The 19,245-nt window shown below is 45.5% G+C and overlaps 1 protein-coding gene across 1 annotated transcript in view; it reads left to right on the top strand.

The window, feature by feature from the left end:
- Positions 1 to 1,538: 1,538 nt before the first annotated feature.
- Positions 1,539 to 19,245, top strand: part of Lrmda (leucine rich melanocyte differentiation associated) — a gene marked incomplete at its 3' end in the record, with an annotated part of 791,991 nt that continues 774,284 nt past the window's right edge. The window contains exons 1-2 of the mRNA XM_050126940.1: positions 1,539 to 1,682; positions 9,919 to 10,019. Coding sequence (XP_049982897.1) covers positions 1,653 to 1,682; positions 9,919 to 10,019 — 131 coding nt within the window. The remainder of the gene's footprint in view (positions 1,683 to 9,918; positions 10,020 to 19,245) is intronic.

The raw sequence follows: 19,245 nt of genomic DNA, 5'->3' as shown, positions 1-19,245 counted from the left end.
GTGCCTGCTGCCAAGCCCGATGGCCTGATTCAGTTCTCCTGGACCCATAGCATAGAAGGAGAGAACCAGCTTCTGAAAACTGCTCTCTGACCTCTTCGTGTGTGAATATGCATATATGTCACAATGGGTGCATGTGTGCACGCATACACGCGTGCACACACACAATGTAATAATAATTTAAAAAATAAAGAAGCAGGGAAGGTCCCAGGGAAGCCTCTCTCTGCCCTCCTGTCTCCAGCTCCTTTTCTCTCTAGAAATGAGTCATAGAAACCACAATTTCACTTCCCTAAGCCCTGTCCTAGAAGCCAAAGCCCCTCTTCCCCAGAGCAAGATTTACATCCCAGACTTCCCACTTGAAACCCTCTTTCTGAGTGGGATCTGGTCATAAAAAAAGGCTCGGAGGAGCCCTATGTGAGAGGGCCTTATTAGATCCTGATGCCGGAGGAGTCGTGCCTCACTCCCGGGAGGAGGGGAGGCCACACGGGATGTTGGGGCAGCCTTGCCGGGCTTCTCCCTTCAATCTGTTGCACTCAACATTATACCCTTTGTCCAACACATCTCTGTTTAGCTCTCTCTACACACACATGCGTGTGTGCGCACACACGCACCCACACACCCACACGCTTCTCTTTGAGACAGGGTCTTGCTGGCCTCCAACCGTGTCTGTCTTTTGCTATACGAGTGGCAGCTTCCACCCTTATGATTCATAAGGACTGGTGTCCCGAGGGTGGAGGTGGGAAGGCAAGAGAAGGCAGGGAGAAGGTTCCAGAGGAAATCAGGAGTGTAGGAGCTACCTGTCCTGTGCTGGATTTCCTGGCCAGGGGATGGCAGTGGCCACTTCTAGAGAAGAAGGTGGGTGGGAGGTGGGCAGGTGCTGAGGGCAGCCACGTACCGAGTTAATAGCTTTGGTTCTCAATTGTCTTTTCCCTTGGAGGAGGAGAATAAGAGGATTCTGAAATTTAGAGACATTATCAGTTTCCCTTCCCCTAACTGTCATTACTGTTCATCACTGTCAAAGGCTTGGGGGGGGGGCGGCACACGGTGAGGGCATGTGGTAAGAGTATCGGTTGTTTGATCGGCTGGCACAATTCAACTTTCCTTCGCTTTCCCTCTTACAAATAGAAACTCCATCCTACCAGGAGCCCCTTTCCCCAACCACCTTCCAGGCCAAAACTGTGGAGGGAACTTTGGGTGAAGAGGCCCCTCCTTCCAGCAATGGAGGGCAGTTACGTAACCGAGATTGTGAAACTCTGGGAAGGCCCAGTTCTGAGCCAGGAACTAAGCACGCCCATGATGGAGACCTCCTTCATTCCGAAGACTGAGTCTGATGAAAGCAACAAAGTTCTGGGCTTTGGGTTTTAGAGGGGGCACTTCTTGGGGGCGCAGGGACCCAGGGAGGAACCGGGCAGAGGAGAGGAGTAGTCGTGAGGGGTCCCCACGTTAGGTGCAGTGCAGCGCCTCACCTGTTGCGAGCTGCCTGGCGGCCGAGGTTTATGTGCACCCGGTCTAGTTAAGCGAGCGGTTGCAGCACAGCTGCGCGCAGTTCTCGGTGGCGGCCGGCGCCTGGGGCTTCCGCCGGTCAGCTGACCGCCCAGTGCGGAACTGCGCCGCCCACTTTGCTCAGTGCAGCCCGCCGCAGGGTCCCAGCCACCATGGCAGGGATAGTGGTCAGTGGAACTCAAGTAAGTTGGTCCGAGCGAGCCCCATTAGTCCTGGGGCCCAACTGGGGATGGGAGGGACAGCGAGGCCCCGGGTCTCCAAGGCTTAACATGAGCGCCGTCTTCCTGGGATAGCTGCATGTGCAGGTGATGTGTGCCAAGTGCCCACACTTGCTCTAGGTTGAAGAGTTCAGACCCTTCTTTTGATCATGGCACATTTCCTGGCCGTGTGGTGAGCAGCCCAGACCCCTGCCTTCCTCTGTCCCTGGAGTCACACTGATCAACGCTTAGGGACTAACTTTGCCTTGAGACCCTGTCCTGGTAACTCATATTTTTCAGAACCCACCAAAAGTGTTTCAGTTTCTTTTTTCACAGTCTTGGTTTTAAAAGAATTTTTGGTGTGCAAGAAAATGTTTTAATAGGCAACCATTTAGCTGTTGATACTAGAGCAACTGTACTGTAAAACAAATGGACTGATACATTTCCATGGAGGAAGGGGGCCAAGGCAGCAAAGTGCACAGGGTCACTAGAGCCACAATGTGTCCTCTGGCTGGGTGCTGGTGGGCATCTCTGCTACCAGAGTGATCTTTTCCACAGCTGGTGGAGGCTTGGGGTCCTCTACATTTTTCTCTTGGTCTCTGGTTTCTTGAAGAGGTATTACTAGGGCATGGATGGTAGCACCGGATAGTAGACATCTAGCCGTACCCGCTTTCAGCCTGCAGTGTTTGGAGAAAACTCCATCAGGCTGAGCAGGGGCCCTTTATCTGCTGAAAAATGAAGGTTTCTCTTTTGCGCCCCCTCTCCCTCTCGTGAAGCCAGTGGTCTCACTTTGCCAAGTTCTTCTCCACCCTAGTGAAAGAGTGGTGAGCTTTGAAAGTTCTCCCTTTAGTCTGGTGGTATGAGGGACTAGGGAATTGTCCTTCCTTAGATGCCCAGGGGTTTTACAAATCGGAAACCCAAAGAACGCCAGCCGTGCGCCCCCAAAGTAAACTCTTTCCTTTTTCAGGAGTGTGGTACCTTCCTCATTTATTGAGTGGCTACTGTGTGCCAGGCACCCTTCAGGTGATGGGAATGAGCTGAGGTAGCAGCTCTCTGCTGCTCTGTTGAGAGCTTTATCTCCTAGTACTGCTGGCTTTGCCTGGAGCCTCAGACAGGCACAAGTCCAGAGTTGAGGAGTGAGCCCGACAAACTGCTGTCAGCCTCTGCTAAGTGGCTAAAAAGGAGGATCTGACCCAGGGAAAGGGGGCTTCTGGGAGTGAGTTTGACTTCCTAGAAAGAGGTGTGTGTGTGTGTGTGTGTGTGTGTGTGTGTGTGTGTGTGTGTGTATGGGGGCCCCTGTGTGTATTTGCCTGAGAAGCAGGGTCCCTTCATGCATTTGGTGGTCTCTGCATTTCCAATCCCAGCATTCTCTTTGTATAGTTTCTTCCAAGTTCCTGGAGAACTTAACAGTGAGGTCGAAACTTCCCCAGACTTCCTTTTTCTTATCTTGTCCTTCTCAAGACTTGGCGTTTCCTGTGCCCCTAACGGAGCCTGCTGCCCAGGGCTCAGGGGCATCTGCTGACTTGTGGGTGAGACGTTTTGAGCCGTGTCCAGTATTTCAAGATAAAGTACTGGGAGGAGCTAGGAAGCCACAGGGGTATCTGGGGTGTTACTGTCTCCTTTCATACAGCATTTAGATAGTGAATGTGAGTGCCTGACTCTGGGGTTAGAGTATTTGCTACCATCAGCTCCACACAATTTATAACAGCACCTACTGTGAGATACAGCACCTTGAATGTTTATGATTCTGACAGAAAGTTCCTTCTAAAAACCACCTATTCAACAGGGTGCAGTGTAATATTTCAGTACATGCATCTAGTATATAATAATCAGAAGAATGGAATAGGTCTATCTATTATAGTAAATGCATATCATTTAGTTGCTTATGCTAGGGTCTTGCAGTCCCTTCTGCTGGTTGTTTTGAAACACACAAAGCATAATAGATCGCTACTGTGTGCTATAGGACATCCAGAGATACACCCATTGGGACATCAGCAGATATGCCTTGTAGCATTTGTGCCTCTTGCCAATTAATACTCTAGTAAACCTATCTATCCTGCTATCAGGTAGATCTTTTAATTAATTAATTAATATTATTTTGGTGCTGGGATTCTAACCCAATGCTTCTGCTTACGAGGCAAGCATGCTACCATGAAGCTACATTTCCAGCACTAGATTTTTCTTTAAAAATATTTATTTTTACTTGCATGCATTTGTGTGTCTGTGAGTAGTGCGTGTGGGTGCCCAAGAAAGGCAAGAGAGTGCATCGTGTATTGTGTTGGTTAGATTTTTGTCAGCTTGACAAAAGCTAGAGTCGTGCCTCCCTTGAGTTCTCGCTTTGCCTTTCATCAGTGGACTGTGATCTGAAACATACAATCCAAACAAACCCTTCTCCACGAATTGCTTTTGTTTAGTGGTCTTTAGCGCAGCAATAGAAAGCAGACTAAGACAGATTTCCTGGAGCTGGAGTTCCAGGTAGTTGTGAGCTGCCAGACATGGGTGCTGGGAACAGAACTTGGGTCTTTTGGAAGAGCAGCAAGTACTCTTAACTGTTGAGCCATTTCTCTAGATCTATCATGATCCCTCTTAAAGGGGAAAAACTTTATATATGATTAGATGTAACCTTTCCAGTGTTTAGAGAATATATATCCTAAATAAAGGGATGATTTAAGTGCAAGGGAAAATTCCAGTAAACATGAAAATGATTTAGAGAGATGCTGGTGACATTTGTCTGATGCCATATTGCTGCTTCTGGGGTCACCATGGGCCAGTGGCTGACATGCAAGTAGGAGGGTTGGTACTGTCCCATCATTTTCTCTGTAAAGTCTTTTTAGTCATCATGGGCCTGACCTTATTTGGCTTTTCTTGGTGTGAATGCTTCATTTATATTCAACATTACATTTTCCTTTTTTCCATTAATGCATGACAGCTACAGTGTGTAGCATGGATACAGTTACAGACATAAATGTAAACTTGAAATTTGGGCACTGAAATCTTTGGCCCAAGAGATAATGAGAATAACCAATCCTTTCCATGGGGATATTGGTCTGAAACAACAGATATTGATTGGATGACCTCTCCGCAACAGAGATGGCATCTTTCGTATGCTATTTTGTTCCTGCCATACAAGTACAAAGGCAATGATGCTGCCTGATCCCAAAGACCATTTTGTGAGGATGCAGAAGATGTTGGGCACATGACTGGCATTTATTAAATGTTATTGTGCTATCGTAACTACTTTTGATGGTAGTTGGTGACAGTATTTGATAAATTTAATAAAGAGAAAGCAGGGCTGGGGATCACTCAGCTAGTAGAGTGCCTGCCTGCTTACCATGCACAAGGCCCTAGGTTTGGTCCCCAGCATAAACTAGGCAGGAGGAACAGAAGCCAAAGGTCATCCTCGGCTACATAGTGAACTGCTACATGCAGCTCTCTAAATGAAGAAAACAAAAGGGGGAACAGGCCCCAGGACATTGTGACTTATCCAAGGAAGCAGCTGGTAGATAGCTATGCTGGTGCTCACAAATGAACCCAGAGCTATGTTCCCTGTGATTGCAAACCCAGTAATAGATGGGGGCCCTAGATAATCTGGTGACTGACAAACTTAACACATTAGAAAGGGCCCAGAAGCAATTGTCCTGATGGTAAGCAGACATTTGTGGTCACTTATACTTCAGCCGCCTTTCCAGCTCTGCTCACAGGGACTAAGTATGTGTCTGGGCTGGGCATCTACTCACACATTCTCACAGCTTTCTCCGCTTTCTCTCTGGAGGGCTCTTTGCCTAGATATTTTTCTCCTCTCTTCTCTGCTCTCCTCTACTGTCCCCTCTTCTTCTCTCCCTCCCCCTTCCTCCTCTTTCCCCATCCTTTCACGTTTCCTTTCTCTTTCCCATTCTCCGTCTCTCCCCTTTCCCTTTCTGAGACAGGAACTCATGTGACCGAGGCTAGCCTCAAATTTACTGTGTAACTGAGGACAATCTTGAACTTCCACTATCTTGCTTCTACCTGCCACGTGCTGGGATTACAGGCATGCACCACTGTGCCCACTTAATGCAGTGCCAGGAATTGGACCCATGCATACCAGGCAGGCACCCTGTTGATTGAGCCACATCTCTGATCCTAACTTGGTAAATTTTTGTTTGCCTGGCAATGATGTTCCTTCCTAAAATATAGAATGTAGGAATGTTAAAAGTGCAACATTTTGTCCTTAAACTTAGCCTAAACAGAATAATGGGTCAGATGCAACGACTTCTTATGCTGCTGTGTTCTAACTTGAATGCCACTTAAGGTCCATCTGTGACCACATCTCTTGTCCCCATGCTGAAGAAGCCATTGCAGTTAGAAGCTGCCTGCTGTTCCAAAGCTTCTCCCCCCAGAAGTACATCCTAATCAACTTTCTCTTCTAGTTAGTGGTTGCCCTGCTCTTCAGTGACTGCCTCTGCTTTGAAGGCTCTCCCAACTGGTGTGAGCCCTTCAGCCTGGCCAGCCTAACCAACATGTCCAAAAGCTGCTGGCTTATAACAGAGTGGTCCTATGTGGCTTGCCAGAGTGACTCGTGCTAATCTTGGAGCTTGGGAGGTCTTCATCTCTGGAGAGTGAGAACAAACTGTAGTTGAAGTTTCCTGGTGTCCCAAGGGGTCTTCCATTAGAAGCACCTCCTGACAGAAGACTAGTTTAGAAGCCATCAGCATCTATTGTTCAGAAGCACCCATACCTGCATGGGCATGTAAGCACTCTGTGGTTCCCAAGTTGGGAAGTCTTTATTTGTGAGTCAGAACTTACCACGATCTGTTCTTAAGTGTCTGTGTTATGTTAAGAAGGCTGTGGAGTTCTTCCCTATATGAGAACTTAATAAGCTGGGTCCCCACTAGATCTAATCCTTGCCTAGGCTATGAGGACATTGCTCAGTATCCCTGTTTAAGGCTAAACTTATGTATTGATGTACAAAACGGTGGTGGTACATGCTGGGTTTTCTCATGGACCTGGAGGGTTAATATGAATTTATAGAACAAGTTACAGATTGAGACCAAGCCCCTATATTAATTGGGACCTTATAGTCCCAATCTTTTCTTGGTGTATGATTTTCATCTCAACTTCGAAACAGAACTTACTTTATTGCTTTAAATGATGCAAAAAGAATGGATCTAATATAGAAAGGGGACATCTAGCTATATTGAAGTGAAATCCCATTATTATTATTATTATTTAATATCATATGTGGTATTCATCATATCAATATCTTCCTGAGTCAAAATTATTTTGAGCCATTAAGATGATTCAGTGGGTAAAAGCAGTTGCCATTAAGCCTGATTTTCATCCTGGGGACCTACATGGTGGAAGGAGAAAACTTCAAGTTACCTTTTATATAGCATGGATATGCCATGGCACACATGTGTATAAACACACACACACACGAGAGAGAGAGAGAGAGAGAGAGAGAGAGAGAGAGAGAGAGAGAGAGAGAGAGAATATGTTATACATTATTTTGTTGTGGTAGTCTTTTCGTGGTGTACAAAACATGGCTATGATACTCAGGCTGCCTTTGAACATACTAAGTTGCCCAGGCAACTGCTTTGCCTCCCAAGTGCTGGGACCACAGGTGTGTGATGTCACCACCCAACATTATTAGCTACTTTTTCTATCCTTTCCTCTCTCACTTTCCTGCTGGATGAAGTTACTGAAATACAGTGAATGGGAAGACAGAAAACATGAGATATTGTACTGCCAATAGTTTGTCTCCTTGTAAGAGAAGAGGTGATCGGTGCCTTGAAAAAAGACATGGCTTTGTAGTTCTGAGATCTGTCATTCATAAGGCTCCATCAGTCCAGGATGACTGATGACCAACATGTTTTCTTCCCTACTGAGAACCATAGTGCGCTGGGGTTCTGTCAGCCATCCCAAGACATCATTGTCTGTCTGTACAGAAGGTAGGTTTGTGGGAATCCAGGATCAGTGTTATAGCTACTTAAAGGGCCAGAGTTCTGTCTGGTGTTTGAAGGTAGTATAGTTCAGTAGTGTTTCATACCTGTGTACCTCTTGGTCACCTACCATGCGTACTTTTCTGCCTGAAGCCTGCAGTCCTAAAAATGGACTCCCCAAACTGAGTGGTTAGTGTAGAGGGAAGTGCCCCTGAAAGTCTTCTCAGGAGTTCTAGGATCTAGTTTCAGTTAGGCCTTTTAATATTTGGAAATACTTATGAGATGCTTGAATGATTATATAAATAAGATAAACATAAAAAGAATGCTGAAGGAGGCAAAAGACTTACAAAAGCTTTCTGGCTAGAGGGTGCCATGTACACTGCTGGGGAAAATGCCATCAATACAGCCTCACCATGCTGTGAGTGTGATGATGACCAGAATGGCAAGATATGACCATAGTTGTGTACAAGGGTAGCATGAACGCTACGGGGTTAACCAATCAATCACGGGACTTCAGGCCTGTTCCACAGGAGGAAACTCATGCGTGGTACTGTGAATCTGGCCAAGAGTGCACGGTTGGTGAGCACCTCAGGGATGAACTGACAACTGCTATTCTGCTAAGTGAACATAATATAAAACGACTCTCTGAATTCATATCGCTGCACTCATAGGTTAGTGCAGCTCTCAGATGTCAGAGAAGTTTCTTTCTGTAGTTGAAGGAGGTTAGTGAAGCTCCCAACTGTTCAAAGTGCAGAGAGTAGGTGTCATTGGAGGGCTAAAATTGGACATCTACATCCCTCTTCCTTCCCCCCCCCCATTTAGGGACTATCAGGAAGTGGGAGTAGGAAGACTGTAAGAGCTAAAGACAGGGAGGGCTGGCATGAAATAGTGTTCACTAGACAGGACGGGACCGTCATACTCACGGATGGTCAGCAGGTGTAGTCACCGTCACAAGACCTGGACAAGACCAAGTCAGTCAGCATTTCATCATGGGGGCAAAGCTCAGGAGTCGGCATCCATAACCGAGGAACTGTGGACAGCTGATGACATTCTGCGGGAGGAAGAGTCCGTTTTCTTTAAGATGTGGCCCCTGGCAGGGCAACTGTGCTCTAGTGTGTGTTCCACACCGAGGAGTGTATGGTCAACATAAATCAAAGTCGAATGTGAAGTTCTGAGAAGGTGGGAGCTTGGTGTTGTGTCTGGGAGGAGTCAGGGTGAATGTGATCAAAATATAATTTATGAAATTCTCAGAAATTCAATAAAAATTTAAAGAGAAGAAAAAAGGGAGGTGAGGAGAGCAATTGGTAGTAAAGAATGCTTGCTGCTCTTGCAGAAGATTGGGATCCAGTTCCTAGTACCCCTATGGAGGCTGGTGGCCATCTATAACTCCAGTTACAGGGCACTGACATACTCTTCTGGTCTCCGTGGGCACTAGGCATGTGTGTGGTACACATATATACATGTAGGCAAAACACTCATACACATTAAACAAACAAACATCTTCCTGATGGAAGAGCCTCAAACTCCGGCTACATGCCCTTCTTTGCCTTGCCACCAGTTTGATTGGGAGTGTGGTGGGCATTTTACACACAGTGGTAATAGGATGACATTGATGGACTGGGGAGATTTCCTTGCCCAGCCTTGATTTTTTTAGCACCTTGAGGGGGTTCAAGGGTACAGGGGTCCAACTTGTAGTGTGAGGGCTGCATGCTCCCACTGATAGCTGTGAATGCAAGCCAACACAAAATCATGACCTTACTTTAAGTGTGTTTCTGATTCTTTTTTTAAAAAATAACTTGATTGTATAGTTGAGCATGAACTTTTTAGATTAGATTTTGTGGCAGTCTCAGAAGGTGGGAGGCTTTACCTTGTGACTTCAGGGGCTGCTTCTGAAGTGGAAGAAAAGGTTGAGGCATGCTTGGTAGAGCATCAGTTCTGTCTTCTGTGAGGACGAGTGTATTATGGGGTGGATGGGAGAGCGAAAAGGGCCAGACGGGCAGCTGTCACCAGGTCAGGGCAGATGGCTTTTTCTCCACATACTCTGGCATTGGGCTTCCTTTGGGCGCCTTCATCTTAGCCAATTTTAACCTAATTTCTGTTTTGCCACAATATGTCTTCACCAAACTAACTGTGCCATGAAAGGGGAGCTGTTGGGAGTTGTTAAAAGCTTGGGGGAATAGGCGCAGTATAGCCTTTTTGTTTTGAAGAGCCAGCCTTTAAAGCTGCAGAAGCAACCATGGGGTCAGTGGCTCTGAGCTGTGAGCAGCTGGGTAATTTCCATTTCTGTTCTATTTACTCTCCAGGTGTCTTACATAGGCCAGGACTGCAGAGAAATCCCAGAGCAGCTCAGCAGAGACTACGGACATTTTGCAAAGAGGCTTGATCTGAGCTTCAATCTGTTGAGGTATGTAACCTTGGAGAGATGCAGGCCAGGCCTGGGCCACCCAGGTCCTTCCAGGACCTTGGGCTGGTGGATGGAAGTCACAGGCCTGTGCAGGGTCTCGAGAAACATGGAACCACGTGCTAAAGTCTGGTGCTGCTTTAGATGACTTCTGGCTAGTCTTCTAGCGAGTGCAGCCTAAGGAGGCTGGAGTTTCGGAGTGCGCGGTTCACCTCATGACTGTGGTAGCTCTTCCTCTGTTTGTTTTGTTCCTTTCCTTTCCTGTGGAAACTTATGGAGAAGGAATGAGATGGTCATGAGTGTTTTAGGAGGGTTTAGCTTTGCTTTTTAAGAATGACCCCCTCTCCCAGAATGCATCAAATCACAGATAGGGTACATGTGTGTATTTCACCTTTGCTATTGATGTGGAGTGCTTGAGAGGGGGAAGGGATTTCTAGCAAGTCTTTGAGTCTTGGCCAGAGGTAGGTGTGATCCGTATGGCAGTCCAGTGGAGGACAGCAGGAAGGCATTTCCTTCCTTCCCATGAGTTACTATGCTGGTGTGTGGGCTTAGTGGATGAAAGTTGGTGACACTTGGACAGCAGGTATTGGTAGGACAGGTGGACAGGGGTCAGGAAGGCAGCTTTTGCTCCTGAGCTGGCTGCATTTAGGCTGTCCTCTAAGTGATATTCTTCTCATTCTGCCCTCTGCGTAGGATCTGACCACCATTCTAAGACCTAGTTATGTTCCTGCTCTTCGGCCTGAGAAGCTTTGTGTCTTCCAAACCCTGAGTGGGGATAAAGAATCTGGGGGAACATTCAGGGAATGGGCACTCAGGGAACTTCCTCTCAGCAGGTAGAGGAGAATGGCAGTTTCAGGTAAACCAGCATCAACTGGAGGGTGCCTAGGAGCCAGCACGGTTTACACTGAGCTGCATGGTACGAAAGGAGTGTCTTTGGGATGATGGGGGAGAATGCACCCCGAGTATGCAATCTCTGCCTCCCAAGGGTTCTTAGCCATGGGGCAGATGTGGAAACCTAAACATTGCAATGTCCGTACAAAAGGTAGTTAGCATAGTTGCTGCCTCTAGAGAAATCCAGGGTGCCTTGTGGTCCTAGTGTTAGAGGGGCGACGCCTAAGACAGTCACACCTTTCTTGGCTCCTGCCTGGGCTCAGGCAAGAGGTCATGTCCTTCCATGATGTCCTGAGTTCCACATGGGTGGGTGGCCTCCAGGGGCCCAGGGCCTCATGGTTTGGGGGATTGTAGTTGCCTTGTGAATGTCTGGTGGAAACCCAGAGGTGTGCCCGAAGAGGCTTGGGCCCTGTGATGGAGAGCATTGGTGGGTACAGGTTGTGGGAGTGAGAACTGTCATGTCTGGGGAAAGGACTGCCTTGTTTGCCTCGGCCCTCTTTTCCTGCAGCTGAGAGACACGCTAGCTGCTCAGGAGTTTGCTGCGCTCTGTGTTGTACTCCGTGAGCTCTATGCTGGCTGGGGCTGAGTTGGAGCAGGGGGACAGGAAGGAAGGATGTGGCCAAAGACTCATGGACCATGTATGTTCAAGAGCTGATTAAATCAGAGGGAGTTACAGACTACAGGAGAGAAACCTTCAACATGTGAATTGGATATCTTGGATTAAAACACCTGTGACCCTCATTACTTACCTGACTGGGTGTGTTTGTGAAGGTGGGTGGTATCATTTCTCCTGAGCCTACATAGGCACTGGTCCTACCTGCCTTCAGTCACAGAAAAATCTAAGATGTTTTAGTTACTAAACTTCCTCTTCTTTAAAAAATAATATTGAGAGAGCAGGAGAATAGAGAGAGAGGAAGAAAAGGAGGTTGCCAGCGCACATTTAAAGGATTTGGTTGTATGACAGGGAGACCTAAGTGTGCCAGGTTTCAGGGGTCAGTGCTGGGGAGATGGCTCACTCAGGAAGGAGCATGCCTTGCGAGCATGAGGCTCTGACTTTTATCTCCCAAACCCATGTAAAAGCCAGGTGTGGGGCTGGAGAGATGGCTCAGTGGTTAAGAGCATTGCCTGCTCTTCCGAAGGTCCTGAGTTCAATCCCAGCAACCACATGGTGGCTCACAACCATCTGTAATGAGGTCTGGTGCCCTCTTCTGGCCTTCAGGCATATACGCAGACAGAATATTGTATACATAATAAATAAATAAATATTTTTAAAAAAAGCCAGGTGTGGCGGTGCACACCTGGAGTCCCAGCACTGGGGAGGCAGCAGATTCCTGGGGCTTGCTGGCTGAACGCGGGTGTGGGAGGGATGGGAGGTTGTGGGCAGATCCTGAAGTAGCAGGGGAGTCAGGATGAGTATGATTCAAATACATCCAAGGCCTGTATGAAATCCTCAAAGAACTGATAAAAAATTAATAAATAAAAGTCTAAAACCTCAAACGAGGCTGGGCATGGTGGCCTGAATCTGTAATCATCCTAATACTTGGGAGGCTGAGGCAGGAGAATTCCAAGTTTGAGGTCTGCCTGGACTAGAGAGTAAGTTCAAAGTTAACCTGAGCTATATAGTGAGGTCCTGACTAAAAACTAAAAAAAAGTTACAAATCCAAATGAAGTAGTTTTGTTTTTTGTTTTTCAAGATAGGGTTTCTCTGTAGCTTTAGAGCCAGCCTGGAACTAGCTTTTGTAACCAGGCTTGCCTCTAACTCATAGAGATCCGCCGGCCTCTGTCTCCCAAGTGCTGGGATTAAAAGTGTGCGGCACCACTGCCCAGCAAGATGTAGTGTTAAGTATCTTTTATTCAGTAGAAGTTTCTCTCTAGACACACCCCACCCCACCGTGTCCATGGGGTAGTAGAGACCACATTTTCGAGTTGATTGTCCCATGGCCACTGCCTGCAGTTATGCTTCTTGGCAGCCTGTTTGGCCCTGTTCTGGACACCTCTTTTCTCCAAAGTTAAATACATTATTATTATGTACTATAGTCATAGTGTTCACATGCGTGCATGCATGTGTGTGTGTGCCTGTGTGTGTTTCAGAGCAATGAACCTTTTGCACTCTCCTAGGTTGCAAGGTCAGCTGCAATCTGTGTGTTGGGCCACAATTTTTTTTTTTCAGGAAGGAGTTCATTTATTTTTAATAGCCGAAGGCCTACATGTTATGCAACATTTCAAAGCATCAAACTTGCAAACAATGGGATAGAATTCTGCATGTCTCTGTCCTTTGGCCTCCCATTCCTGCCCTGCGCTCTTAACAAGGTCTCAATTTTTGTGCTGAGTTCTGTGTCTGGAGATGTTCTTTGGAGACACTAATGTGAATTTTTTGCCTCTCCCCTAGCTTTACTGAGATATATCTGCCAGCTAAAATTATATATACTTATGAGGTACCATATGATATACATTGCAATATGGTTACCACATTCACACACACATCACACATACAGAGATATCTTTTTGCGGTAAGAACATTAAAGATCTACTGTCTAGAGAATATCAAGTACATAACCCAGCAATATTAACCCTACTCACCGCATGGTAGAGTGGCCAATGATTAAATCTGGAGTTCGTTTTGGATGTTTTTCCTTCTGTTTGTGTTATGAACGAAAACTCTAGCTTTATTTATTCACTGGTACTAATTTATGTCTTATTACTGAATCATTTTGCTCTTTGAATAACATCTCCCAAATTCCCTGCTCTCAGCCTGGCAACCACCATTCTATTCTTTGCTTCCATGAGTTAGGCTTCTCAGATTCCATGTGTGAGATGTATCTGTCTCTTTCTGTGTCCATCTTATTTTTACTTAGCACAATGTCCTTCAGATCCACTCACAATGTAGTAAATGTTTTTATTTTTAAAGGTGAGTAATGTTCTATGGAGTTTGTATTAGCATCACATTTTAAATCCCATTCAACTGTCAGTGGACAACTGGTTTGTTCTGTATCTTGGTTGTTTTGAGTAGTTTAGTAAGCATGGGAATAATCTCTTAGTTGATTCTAGGCTTACTCATCTTGACAACCAAGATTAACCATGACAATTAGTGATGGTAAAATTTATTTACCATCTTTTGTCTTCTTTTGAGAAATTTCTATTTAAATCTGTTGCTTATTTATATAAGGTTATTATTATTATTATTTTGCTATTGAGTTGAGTTCCTTATATATTTTGGATACAAATCTCATACTATATTTATGGTGTCATGCTTTGGATAAGGGTCCAATCCCCAACCTTGGGGACTCTATTTCTTGGGGACACTGCCTCTTTGGAGGCAGTGGAACATTTGGGAGGTAGGACCTAATGAGAAGTTGTAGTTGGTATTTTATTCTTTTACTCTTTGGCCCTTTGTTTTTTGTGGGGGTCGCCATCTAACTCCTAAATAAATAACACAGAGTCTTATTCTTATCTAAGAAAACCTGGCCTTAGCTTGACTTGTTTCTAGCCAGCTTTTCTTAACTTAAATTATCCCATTTATCTTTTGCCTCTGGGCTTAAATCTTTCTCTATTTCTGGATACCTTTTTTCTTTCTCTGTGACTTGCTGTGTAGCTGGGTGGCTGGGTGGCTGGGTGGCTGGCACCTGGACTCTTCCTCTCCTCCTCTTGCTCTCTCCCCCATCTTTCTTCCCAGATCTCTCCTGTTTATTTTCTCTGCCTGACAATGCTGCCTATTCTTTCTTTTGCCTTGCTATTGGCCGTTCAGCTCTTTATTAGACCAATCGGGTGTTTTAGACAAAGTAACACCATTTCACAGAGTTAAACAAATGCAACTTAAAAGAATGCAACACATCTTTGCATCATTAAAACTAATGTTCCATAGCATAAACAAGTGTAACGCATCTTAAAATAATATTCCACAACAGGGGTCTTAGGCTACTGGGGATATGAACAGATTTCCTCTGCTGTACACTTCTGCCATGAGGTTACTTTGCCATATGTCCCAAAGCAGGAGGACTAGTTGGCTGTGGACCAGAACACCCAAAGCAGGAGGACTAGTTGGCTGTGGACTAGAACCTCCAAGGCTTTGAGTTAGAAGAAATCTTTCCTTTTAAGCTGTTTGTCTTAGCAGTTTGTTATACTTCTGCAAAGATGGCTGGCAAACCTGGCATATAAATACAAAATCATGGCATACAAATGTTGCAGAAGTTATCTTACCTTATGATGACTGTTGCAAACTTTGATGGAACCTCATTTGTCTGGTTTTGCCATTGGTGGTGTACCTTAAAAAATCATTGCCCAAATTAGCTCTTTTTGGCCAATGAGATGGCTCAACAGGTAGTCTTTGACCACCAGAACTGATGACCTGAGTTAGAGCCCTAGGACCCACACAGTGGAAGGAGAGAACTGATTCCTACAAGTTGCTCTCTGACCTCTACACATGCGTTATAACACACATGTAACTCCCCCTCAAAGAAACACTTGTACTCTACTATTCCCTAGAAATGTTAGAGAAGCTACACCTTTGAAGATTCACCAGCATGGCTACCCAAAGAAGACTTGAACAAGGACAACATCAATAGATAGGCTAACATGGAGTGGGACGCCCAAGAGGCCTCAACTACAGATGAAGAACTATAGGCAGCGGAGGAATACGGAGAGTGGGAGAAACAGTCTTCCTCAGGGAAAAGCACTCTGCCTGTTATCCAATGTCAAATGACCAGCCCTGAAAACACACATACGAGTAACATTATATTGCCCGAACAGCTTGTATTTGTTATTTAGGAGTGGTCATGTATATACACATTTGTATATGTCACAGAAAAGAGGCCTTGAATTTGAGAGAGAGCAAAAGAAGGTAAATGGACTTGGAGAGAGGATAAGAAAGGGAGAAATGATAAAATTATAAATTCCAAAAAATAGAAAAAAATTAAAAAAGAAATAATTGCTCTGTGTTTTACTCTTGTGGTCCTGCAGTTTCAGGTTTTGTCTAAGTCTCATATTGAGGAGGCCATCCTATCTCCTGGTGTGGTCTTGGTGCCTTTATTGAGAGCAGTTAATCATGAGTGGATAGATTTATGTCTGGGTGCTGGGTTCTGCTCCATTGTGCTGTATGCTTGCCTTAGGCCAGTACTGTATTGCTTTGGTAACTACCTCTGTAGTGTATTTTGAAATTAGGTAGTTTGTTATCTCAACTTTTCTTCCTTTTGCTCAAGATCACAGTGTCTATTTGGAGTCTTTTGTGGTCATCTGGATTTTGTGAAAGATCTTGTCAGGATTTTGGTTGGGATCACATTGAATCTGATGTTCATTCCAAGTATATGTCCCTTTAGCAGCTCATCTAGTTATAAGCCCAGACTATATGTCCAGTTTTTGCACAGTCTTGAGTTCCTTTCAGTAGTGTTTTATAGTGGTTGGTGAGAAGATCTTTCAATTCTTCGATTAAATTTATCACTGAGTATTTTATTTTTTTCTTTCAGTTAAGTTGTAAATGGGATTGTCTGTTCATTCTTTTTTTACCCACTAAGTCATCTAGTAAGCCTTTATATAACATTTTTTCATGGTACCTTAAATCTTTCCTTAGTGTTGGACACTTAGGTTGCTTCTAAATTTTCCCATTGGAGATAACTCAATTATAAATGCCTTTGCAATGTTCATTGATGAACCTATCTCTGATGAGTTACTTTGAACGAATTTCTAAGGAAGGGCTTTGGTATAGATGTCAGATTCCCTCATAAATTCTATGATGCCTGTTACCCCCAGTTCTTCCTTGAGCCCCCCTTGTCCTACTTTAACTTTTTGGGTTAGTGAAGAGAATCCTGTCTCAGCCAGCTGACTCCTGCATCTGCACAAGGCAAAGGGAGCTGCGGATGAGTTGCCCTAGCTTCTGTTTTCCCGTTCTGACTGGGGCAGGGTAGAGTCTCCCTTGTGGCCCCATTCTGTGTCCCCAAAGGCCCTGAATGGTTTCAGAGGGCGCCCGCTTAGCTTTTTGAACAGAGCAGGCAGAGCAGAGCTCCTGTGGTAAACAGTGATAAATATGCCCATGTCAATCTGGCAATAAAAGTGAGAGAGTTTAATTGATCTATGGCAACAGGAAGCTTACATTTTAAAAATTAAATTATTTGCAGTCGCATCTTGTTTAGCATCATTGATAAATGTGTTGGGTGGGAAATCGCTTAGAAGAAAATTTCTGATGGGAAGTTGCTGCTCTCCTGTCTTCTGCCATGAGGGGGTGGGGAGGACTGGGGGGCGGTTTGCACAGTTCCAGGTAAGAATCAGTGGCTCTGCCCTCTCCACGCATGCCATGAGGTGGGCATCTGGCACATTGTCACAGCTTCTTCGGAGGCAGGTACACAACACTTCCCTGGTCCATGTTGTAGACAGTCAGGCAGACCCGGGCCAGTCGACTTGGGAGGATGGGCAGTGAATACCTTTGGGGTTAGACGGCTCTGGCTTGACCTGCTTCTGTTTCTGACTCCAGGTTTTCCTGGCTTTGGTCTGTGTGCTAAAATGTTAAGTGCTATGTGTAGCATCCCTACTAAATTGTCGGGACACACATGGCTAGTGTGATATTTCAATGGACACAAGGCTAGCACAGAGGTTCAGAGGCAGGTTCAACCCACTGCATTGTGTGCGGGCTGGGACTCTCCACAGGCAGCGAGGGTTCCTCTCTTCCAGCCTTCTGTGGCTCTGCGCCTTTGGATGGCCATTGGGCAGAGCTTCTAAGAAAGCCAACACGCTCCTCTCCTCTTATCTAAGTCTTAGATTTTAAACTGTAAATGAGTGTGCTGATCAATTTTGGACATAGATTTTAAGTGAGGAAGGAATTTATGTTGTAAGACTTTGGGACTAGTTTTTATTTCAGTATAGCCTAAGCTATCCTAACTATTACAAATAGGTAGTTTTCCAATTGCTTCTAATAGTTTACAGGTTAAATAGTTCATATTGTATATTTTAAATCCCTGTCAATTAGTAAATAGCCTGGTAACAAGCTCTCCACCTATTATCTGCCCCCCGCCCCCCGCCCCCCCCCGGAGATGAGCTCATGGCGCATGCTCTGTTGAGGCATGCTCTGTTTGCCTGGGTTTTTTGTTATATATATATGGGCCTTGTATAAATTATTTCTGAAATCCAGGTGTCCAGGTTTTTTCTGGGTTACACAGTGACCCTGGATGGGGTGTTGTTAATGAAGAGAGACTACACGTTCTCTATAAATTGGTGTCACCAATAAATTATTTAACCTCAATGTTCTGCATGCATTGAAACCAGCATCCCCTCTGAGGTGAGCAATACGGTTAAAAATGACAGGACACAAAAAAACTTTTTTGTTCTAAGAGTATTACTAACCATTCAAGTGTCTCCAGCAATCAAACAAACATACAATCAAAAGGCAAAATGCACAGCCACCTGGCAGGTCGTATATATAACACCTCAGCTGTTAAGACTCCGATTTCTGCACTTCCAATATTTTCTGGAATGACTCACAGCGACAGAAAGCTGTTTGCTTGCATTAGGCTAGGAAGAGCAGGTATCAGCCCCATGAATGGTTGCCATGGTGCTTTCCTCTTGTCAGCTCCTTTCCGAGTCTTCCTGGCTTCCTGGATTTCTACCCACTAGGCTTAGCAGGTAGGGTGTTGGGGCACAGAGGGGCAGACTGTCTTGGGAAGTGGTGGCCAGCCATGGAGACTTGTGACTGGCTGCAGGCTATTTCTGAGCTCCATTTTCTCAGGGATGGCCCTGTTGCCCATTTCTTACAGGAAGTAGTAGTTGTCTCTAGAATTAGAAATGCCTAGAATTTTAAGCATCAACTTTTATTTTCATTGAAATATTTTTTCTCCCCCTGGAACCTGAGGGGGGGAAAAATAGCTCCACCTGTCTCTCTGCTCTGCCGTCTGTTCAGGGGATGTGGTTGTGGGGTGTCAAAGTGTCCGTGATGTTGCCCTTCATGTTATATCAGGGTGGCTTTCATGCTTTTGGGGTGGGCAGGGTAGGAAGAAAGGTCAGAGCCTTTAGCCCTGTTATACTTTCATACTTTCCTGCCAGTGGGCCTTCAGGTTCCACACCACAGAGTATGCGCTGCAGGAGGCAACTTGTTGCTGTGGTGATGGTGATGGTGGTGGTGATGATGGTGATGGTGGTGGTGATGCTGGTGGTGGTGGTGATACTGGTGGTGGTGGTGGTGATGGTGGTGATGGTGGTGGTAATGATGGTGATGGTGGTGGTGATGGTGGTGATGGTGGTGGTAATGATGGTGATGATGGTGATGATGATGGTGATGGTAATGGTGGTGGTGGTGGTGGTGGTAATGATGGTGATGGTGATGGTGGTGGTGGTGGTGGTGGTGGTGGTGGTGGTGGTG

This window comes from Alexandromys fortis, unplaced genomic scaffold (genome assembly GCF_014885135.2).
Source record: "Alexandromys fortis isolate MF-2015 unplaced genomic scaffold, M_Fortis_MF-2015_v1.1 scaffold_273, whole genome shotgun sequence".
In the NCBI taxonomy this organism is placed as follows: domain Eukaryota; kingdom Metazoa; phylum Chordata; class Mammalia; order Rodentia; family Cricetidae; genus Alexandromys; species Alexandromys fortis.
The sequence above is the reverse complement of the archived record's forward strand: the minus strand, read 5'-3'. Positions and strand labels throughout refer to the sequence as shown.